Source organism: Cricetulus griseus, chromosome 5 (genome assembly GCF_003668045.3).
Source record: "Cricetulus griseus strain 17A/GY chromosome 5, alternate assembly CriGri-PICRH-1.0, whole genome shotgun sequence".
NCBI lineage: Eukaryota > Metazoa > Chordata > Mammalia > Rodentia > Cricetidae > Cricetulus > Cricetulus griseus.
In genome coordinates, this window is record NC_048598.1 from 11,207,733 (window position 1) to 11,216,633 (window position 8,901).

Consider the following 8,901-nt stretch of genomic DNA (forward strand, 5'->3'; position numbering starts at 1 on the left):
AGAGGGAGAATATCAATTTTGCCCTCTGCCTCAAGCAGATCTCTCATTTCCTCTGTGGTCTTTTCCAGTCTAACATCTAGTCTTCTGTGGACATTAGCAGTTATCAAGGAAGGAAAGAAAAATAATCTTTTGAAATTGTAGCAACATGAAAATTTAAAATACCAAAAAAACCCCCCAAACAATACAACAACAAAATACCAGCGGAAGGGATTGTCAAATATGTTTAAGAAGATGTGCATATACTAACTTGGGCAAGAACGTTGCTAATCTTGGTGATCTTTTCTGTCCCAAACACCTATAACTAAGAGTTAATGAACAGAAGCTTATGGACTAAAGTAAATTGGCTGAGGCTTAACAAATTATGGCCCCCAAATCACTTGTTCCCCTTGTGTAAAAAATTAATACGAATGAATGATGTCACCAGAGTTTTTAACACAGCTCTGTCTTAGTAGATTTGGGGTACAATGGGCACTAACATTTTCCTTCCTATTCACAAGATTAAAAGTTAATTTAGTATTATAGCTACTCTGAGTCAGGAAAAATCTGGAGTTATTTCCTCCCTTTCCCCAACCTTCAGGAATGAGTGTCCCATTTTTTTTTTTTTTTCCCAAACATCTCTACTGGGGAATCAACTTGACATACTAACAAAATCTAATTCAAGGAGAAAGAACACCATTGAAACTTTTTGCAACATTGTCTGTTTACTGATAGATTTGCAGGCCAATTTTTTTTTTTTTTCTCCTAAAACAAGGTTCCTCTATGTACCTCTAGCCATCCTAGAACTGGCTCTGTAGAGCAGGCTGACCTCAAAGTCATAGGTCCACCTGCCTCTGCCTCCCGAGTGCTGGGGTTTATGGTGTGTACCATCACTGCACTATTTTCTTTTCAGTCTTACCCTTTTTGCTGTTACTTGCTTTTGGTTTAGTTTGAAGGTTTGAGGGTGATTACTGGCTTACTTTGAGAGAAAGAATTAAGTGTGAGGTGGGATGCAATTATTCGTAGCCTTCTTTCCCCAGGTGACTGGAGTACAGTCTGGGTTTCCCCACCTTACTCAAAGTGAAAATGGCTGAATAAATTCATGGCAGGTCATCTCCAAATCATCAGATACTGTCAGAAAAAAACATAATCCATAATCTGTTAACTTACACATAACAGAAAGGGGGAGCATGTGTGTGCGTGCGTGCGTGTGTGTGTGTGTGTGTGTGTGTGTGTGTATTCTGCTTAATGGACCCAAAAGATAGAACTCTTTCCTTTTCATTTGGAACCAGATGCACCAGAGACTGTGTTATGGTACCTTTTGCTCTTCTGTGAATTCAGAATCATTGTGTTGAGCTTGGGCCTCCTTCTGTAGGTGTCTTGCTAATCTGTAAGAAGAAAACACTGTTTAGAACTGAAAGCAAGCAAGCTATCTCAACAGCAGCAAGATGATACAGGCCAATCACTTAAAAAACAGTGAAGCACAATGCTTTGTTGTAATGTCAAGTTTCTTTCACCCAGAGAAGCAAACTCTAAATATGCTACAATACTTTTCACACCCTTTCACTGGGTAGAATCTGAGCCAAGAGAGTAAAAGCAGAGTGCAAAGGCAGGAGAGGGTCTCCATGGGCGTGGAGTCCAGTCCTCCTTGGCATGAACAGACTCTTCTGTAACCAGCCAGAGGTGACTATCCAGATGCAGCTTTGACTCTACACTGAGCACCAACTGCTGCACTGCCTACAGGCGCTTTATCAATTATTAATTTGATGATTAGTCCAAACTCAAATTACATCCATGACAAAGTGTGAGTACCAAAATCTGGTTTTGAAGGTACTTGTTTTGGGGGGAAATTACATCATTCATAAACAGAAATCATTGATTATCCAATTATCCTATTTTTAAAAATGGCAGCCATGAAGCCGGGCGGTGGTGGTGCACTCCTTTAATCCCAGCACTCGGGAGACAGAAGCAGGCTGATCTCTGTGAGTTCGAGACCAACCTGGTCTACAACAGCCTCCAAAGCCACAGAGAAACCCTGTCTCAACTCCCCCCCAAAAATGGCAGCCATGGGCTACGGAAAAGACTCTGTCTGCCTCCAACCCTGATGACCCAAATTTATCCCAGGGCCCATGTGGTACAAAGAGGGAACCAACTTTCCAAGTTGTCCTGTGACCTCCATATGTACACGGTATACACATGCATGCAAACAGCAGGCCATCTGAGAGTTTTCAAGGTTGGATCAATGTTTCTACTCCAAGAGCAGCAATAAGGATCAAATCTATTTGTTAAAGAGTAAAACAAAAAGGGCCAACACTTAAAACACACACAATACACACACACACACACACACACACACACACACACACACACACACAGAGGGAGGGAATTCTTGAGAGATTCTTGAATCCAGCTAGTAAGAACACAAAAAGACACATATCATAAGTCATAAGAAAATGCATACCAAATGACAATCTACCCTTCACAGCTAGAGATGCCAGTATTTAAAAAAAATAAAACAAAGGGAGAAAATAACAAGTGTTTAAGAGGACAAACAAAAAGCAGGAACCTCATACACTGCTGACAAAAAATAGACAATGGTACCAATCATATGGAAAAGTTTGGTAGTCAAGTAATTAACTACATACTTACTATAATACCCAGAAATTTTATAGTAGGTATACATCAAAAAAAATCTCAAAATATGTTTACATGAAATATTTGTACACATACATTCATTATTCACAACAACTGAAAAGCAGGAACAACTAAAATGCTCATTGACTAATGAGTGAATAAATAAAATGTGGTATATCCATTCATTGAAATATTTTTCCTTAGGGCTGGAAAAATAGCTCAGCAGTTAAGAGTACAGGCTGCTCTTACAGAGGAACCAGGTTCAATTCCCAGCACATGGCAATTCACAACCATCTGTAACTCCAGTCCCAGGGGGGCCAAAACCCTCTTCAGACCTCTGTGGACACCAGGCACATATGTGTTACACACACATACAGAGAGACAAAACACCTACACACATAAATATTATTCAGTCATAAAGAGGACTGAAATTAAGGTAACATGCTATAACATGAACTTAAAAATATTATGCTAAATGAAAGAAACGACATTAAAAGACTACGATTCCATTCACATGTAAAGTCCAGAATAAACCCATTGAGAAAAAAATTATTGGTAGTTGCTGTTAGTATCAGGCATCTGTACTGGCCTGCCCTTGGGGGTTCTGATAGGATACACCCTCAACTGCAGCCATTAAGAACACCACCTGTGCACATTCACTACGTTCCCTTTCAAAAGGGCCCTGCCCATCTCCCATCCTTCTCTCCCTCTCTCTGTCCCGCTCTCTCTCCTCCTTCTCTCCCCCTTTCATCTCTCCTGTTGCTCCTGTCTCCGGAGGAGGCTGGTCCCCCCTCCCCTTTCCCTTTTTTATGATCCCTTTCCCTTATTAAAAACAACAACAAAAACCAAAAATCTCTGCTTGAACCCTGTCTCATGGCATCTTTCTCTCCCACACTGCTTTTTTTTTTTTTTATTACAACAGTTGCTTCTACCATTTACTTATTTTCTCCTAAAGCTGGGAACATATTTTCTCCCTAAGTAATATTCTCAGACTTTCATGGACTCTATACAAGACAAGGTATAGAGAAAACCAATATGGTCGTTTTCCTTGTTCAGGACTCATGCTGACCTGCATAGAGTATTTCCTGGAAATGCAGTTTATAGCGTTATAAATCAACTATATTACCCTTGAACTTAGGGCACCACAATGTGACACAGTTGCTCCATCTGAATAAATCTACACATAATTTGCTAATTGTGGTTATTAGGTCAAGCAGGGTGATCATCAGAAGAAAAATGACAGCTTTAAATTCTTGTTCAGATACTAATAAGCAATGGAAAGAACACTAAATTCAAATAGAACCCAATGTACAAAATGTAGACAACAGACTGGGAAGATGTATTACAAAAATAAAGGATTTACATCCAGTATGTATGTATGTATGTATATAGAACCTTTAGAATTTTATACGTGCAAGATAATTCAATCTTTAGAAAGAGGCAAAAGATTTAGAAGGCACACAAAGATTTATAGAGGGGAAAATAGTCATGAAAAGGCAGTAAACACCATTAGTCATTAGTGAAATGTAAATTAAAACCATGGCCAGGTATATCACATACCCTCTAGAAGGATGTAATTAGATGGACAGTACCAAATGCTAGCTATGTGTGTATGTGTGAGGGAGAACCTCCCATTGCTGGCAGAAATATAAAATGATATCCTTATTCTGGACAGTAACTCAACAGATTTCCTTGAAAAGCCAAATATTTAACATAAGATCCAGCAGTTAAACTCACTGGTATCTATCTACTCAAAAGGAATGAAAATGCATGTTTACTTGGGCTGGAGAGATGGCTCAGTGGTACACTGCTCTTGCAGAGGACCTGAGTTCCGTTCTCAACACCCATAGCAGGCAGCTCACAACTGCCTGTAACTCCAACTCCGAGAAACCCAAACTTCTGGTCTCCCAACTTCAGACACCTGCATGTGTGCATATACTGCCCTCCACATAATTAAAAATAAAATTTAACTTTGAAAACATTGCATGCAAATCTTTAGGGCAGCACTGCAGGTAGTAATCAAAACTCGAATGCTCAATTATAACTAGTTTAGTGGGCACATGAAGTGTGGTGCACCTACACAATGTAATGTTATTGTTTACTAACCAAAACAATAAGGCATGCTGAATGAATCTTAGATTATGCTAAATAAGTCACCAAGAATGTGGTGTGAATACAAATGAGCAAAAGGGACCTTTGGAGGGAACTGGAATGTCCTAAATTCAGTGTGGTGACGGTTGCGCAAACTGGTGCATGTAAAATGTGTCAGCTGGTGGTGTATAAGTTATATCGCAATCGATTTTGTTGTTGGAGGTGATGGAGTTTTATGTTTTGAGTCAGGTCTCACTATGTAGCCCTCCCTGCCTAGCCTGGAACTGGCTGTGTAGATAATGCTAGCCTCTAACTTGCCTGCCTCTGTCTCCCAAATGCTGGGACTTAAAACAAAGAAAGAACAAAAACTCCTTTTTCTTAATGTCTTATATATTTCTGAAATCTATAACCCAAATTTCATGTGAATGGACTCCTACAACTGAGCCCTGATTGTGCACACTGAAGGAAAAGCCATACACTGTGGATAATCAGATGAAGAAATGAAAGAGTTGGCTATGGGTAATGGTGAGAAAATAGTCCAATACTCTTCTCTAGGCGCTGGAGCGATGCTTCCACAGTTCAGAGCACTTGTTGCACAATCCACATAACTAGCCAGACATCCCTAGCACACCTGTAAACCCAGCACCAAGGGTGCAGAGACAGGAGGATCACCAAGGTCGGATAGAATATCCAGGGAGCAAACTCAGAAGGGAAGTGTTTTAAAATGGTTTGTTAACTTAGGCCTTTTCATACCAATGAAACACATCTGCTCCTGGCAGCACCAGTCCCTTCAAAGAGGCCTGACAGGTAATGGAGTTTGCCTTCAATGTGACAAAACTAGCCGTATGGGCAAGAAACTGCTCTCGCCTGAACTACCTGACTATATGCTGAATAAACTCAGAGAAGGACATCAAGATAAAGTGGCCGATAGAGAATGTTTATTGTACACACAAGTACACACAACTCACATAAAGGCAAATCTTTTTTTTTTTTTTAAAGATTTATTGATTATGTATACAGTCTTCTGTCTGCATGTATCCCTGCAGGCCAGAAGAGGGCATCAGCTCTCATTACAAATGGTTGTGATCCATCATGTGGTTGCTGGGGACTGAACTCAGGACCTTTAGATGAGCAGTCAGTGCTCTTAACCTCTGAGCCATCTCTCTAGCCCCTGGCAAATAAATTTTTAAAAGTTCTCTAGAGACTCCTCTTCTACTACAAAGGTGCCTACAAATAAAACAAGACTGCTCTCAGGAAGTGTCCTTCATATACTTCAAGCACATTATTGCTATAGACAGGAATTACCATCTGTAGCAAAGAACCAGGTTTTCTCTCTACTAGTTCCTGGCTGATACTCTGCAGATATAAGAAAAAAATACTATAAATGCAGGCAGGTGAGATGGCTCAGCAGGTAAAGCTGCCAAGTCTGACAACCCGAGTCAATCCCTGGGACAGACATGAAAGGCGGGAACGCAATCCTGCTAGTTTTCATTGATCTTCACATAGAGGCACCAGGCACACATATGGTGTGCAAAAATACATCCAGGCAAAACACTGATACACATAAAATAAGCTTAAAAATAAGACATAATATTCGTACCGTGAAAGCACATACACTATGCCACCAACATGGCCACACAAGCTAGCCTCTACATGCTGTATGATTATGGAGACAGTGTGGCTGCCCAGTTAAAAAGCCCAATTACCCAGAACTCTCCCCTCATTCTTGATACCCAGCCAGTGACTAAGTAATTGTGTGCATCATTTTCATGGTCCCCAACTGGCCTCCTTGGCTTCAGTCTTTCCTCCCAAAGAGTGTATTCAAAAACAAAGAGAGAGAGGGCAACTTGTTTCTATTTCAGTAGATTAGAAAGATGTAAATTCTTGGCCTCAGAAAGATGTAAGTTCTTGGCCTCCTTTATATGTAGCCTGAGCGTTACAAAGTTCAGCCCAATCACTACATTTCTATTGAAATCTGACAGTGCAGTTTTGTAAGAACTGGAAGAGTATTCTGCAGCTCTCCAGTACAGTGGTCAGTGTGGAGACTCAACAAAGGGTTTGCATGAGCCTGTTACTCTCATTCCCACTAAGCAGCTGCATATTCAATTTTCCTTTGTAATGTCAATTAGACATGGCATTCTTCACTTTCCACTGGGAGGTTTGCTGCCCAGTACCAACAGCTGCTGGGTCCACTGTACCACAAGTGAGGGGCAGCTTTGCATTTCAGGGTGTGCCACTTTGATTACCATAGAGGGTGATAACACACAGACCCTCATGGTGTTACCTGATCAAGTTACAGAAGAGCACATTCTGCAAAATGGGAGGAATCTTGAAATTTATCCAGTTTATTTTTCAGAGTTACGCTATCAATGTTTGACCAAGTACAGCACTTTGTTATTAACTCAGATATCAACAGAAAGGGACTGAAGATAGAAAAAAAAAGATTTCAAATGTATTATGTTATGACACTAGCTTTCTAATTTTATGAAAAGAAAAAGAATTCTATCCCTAGTGGGCAGTCACAAAAACAAATATAATCACATGGGGGTCCCACATACATGTTAGTAGTTGCCCAGCATGGCAAAACACCCAAAGCACTGCGTTTTTCAATCTATAGACCATTCTGTCAGTTACGACAGGCAGAAAACATCTATATATCCAAATTATCTCATGGACTATCCAAAAACAAGTAGCTATTGTAGGGAGAGGATAAGAGTGTCAATTTTCCAAGTACCAATTCTGTACTCTTCCCAGAGAGATGGGGATGGTTTCACAATTTGAGAAACTTCAAACAATTTATTTCAAAAGCAAGAATTAATGGTAACAGTGTGCAAACAATAGTATTTAATAGGCAGTTTCTTTTAGTACTAGGTCCAAGAAAGTAAGCAAGATGTTTATACACAGTTCTTTTTTTTTTTTTTTAAATGTATCTAAAGTTTAACTGGGAGGCACCAGAAAGAGATAATAATGAGACTTGGGTGGATGAAGGAAGCCAGTCCTGACATGTACCCTCAGGCTATACGTTGTACACAGGAAAAGGGGGAGGGACCCACGGAGGGAGTGGCGGCTCCTGTGCCTGGTCTATTAATTCACATTTTGCTCCCCTTTATTCATATCCTGCACGGACTCCACCCAAAGCAGCCAAGCGAGAGGGTGGGTGGGACTCACAGCCTAGCAAATAACAGTCCCAGAAATCGAAAACGAAATCGAGTTGGAATTGTGAAAACACCTCTCACCAGACAGAGGGGTGGGGAAGGAGCGCCAGTAGCAAGTAGGGACCCTTCTCGGGGCAGGAGAGGCATCTGCAAGCCTTCCCGGGGGCAACCTCCACTCCCGCGTTAGCGATCCCTCCTGTTCTACACGTGGAGAGTGGAAGACACACACACCACACACACACTCACACACGCACGCAGAACACGGCCACTCATCCCCGGAACGTGGGCGAAGAGCACACAAGTATTCCCAAGGGATTTCCAAAGACATCTCCCCCCCCCCCCGGAGGGGTGGCAAGCGGGGCGAGGCGGCGGGAAGGCACGGGGACTGCCTGCAGAGCCCAGGGCCCGTGAGAAGCTCGAAGGGGACTCAGGAGAGAGCCAGTTAGGGCCCCAGCAGCTACCTGTTGAATGGACCCGGCCCTGTGCAGAGGAGGGAAGATGCGGGAGCTTCCCCGGAGGGCGGGCGGGCCAGGGCTCCCGGGATCTCAGCCCCGGGGCTGGTGCGGGCCCCACCCCGGGAAAGCTTGCGCTGCGGGGCCCGGGCGGCGCCGCGAGGCCCGGGCAGAAGACCCGCCGGGCCCGTCCGTTCCCGCGGGGGGTCACTCACATCTGATACTCGTCTATCGCCTCCACCAGCTGGCCCCAAGAGTCGAAGTCGGCGCCTCTCCTGAGACTGGCGCCCCAGCGCTGCAGCAGACTCCGGGTCACCTCCGACATGGCCGGCCCCCGCCCCGGCCCCTCCCGGCCCTGCGCCAGCGAGGCCGGGCTCTAGGGCGCCATCCTCCCCGGGCCGGGCCCTGACATTAACAGGGCCAGCAGGAACCGCCGAGGCCACGGCCGCCACCCGCCGAGGAGCCGCCCAAACCCATTTGCCGCCACAGCCAAACTTTGCAGCTCCGCCGCGGCCGCCCCGCCGAGGCCACGCCCCGGCCACGCCCCCGGCCACGCCCCAGCTAGGTTGAGGCCGCCCCGGTCCGCCGAGGCC

General features: G+C 43.7%; 1 protein-coding gene across 2 annotated transcripts in view; it reads right to left on the reverse strand.

The window, feature by feature from the left end:
* Positions 1-8,779, reverse strand: part of Aida (axin interactor, dorsalization associated) — a 42,473-nt gene extending 33,694 nt beyond the window's left edge. Inside the window, exons 1-2 of one of the 2 annotated variants that reach the window (XM_035445606.1) lie at positions 8,318-8,336; positions 1,295-1,364 (exon numbers count right to left, since the gene is read on the reverse strand). Coding sequence is in view for 1 of the 2 variants with exons in the window: in XM_027418776.2 (XP_027274577.1) it covers positions 1,295-1,364; positions 8,524-8,633 (180 nt within the window). In the remaining variant the exon portion in view is untranslated. Of the gene's footprint in view, positions 1-1,294; positions 1,365-8,317; positions 8,337-8,523 lie in introns of those variants that run through there. The other variant, XM_027418776.2, reaches the window with a different exon arrangement.
* Between the last annotated feature and the right edge of the window lie 122 nt (positions 8,780-8,901).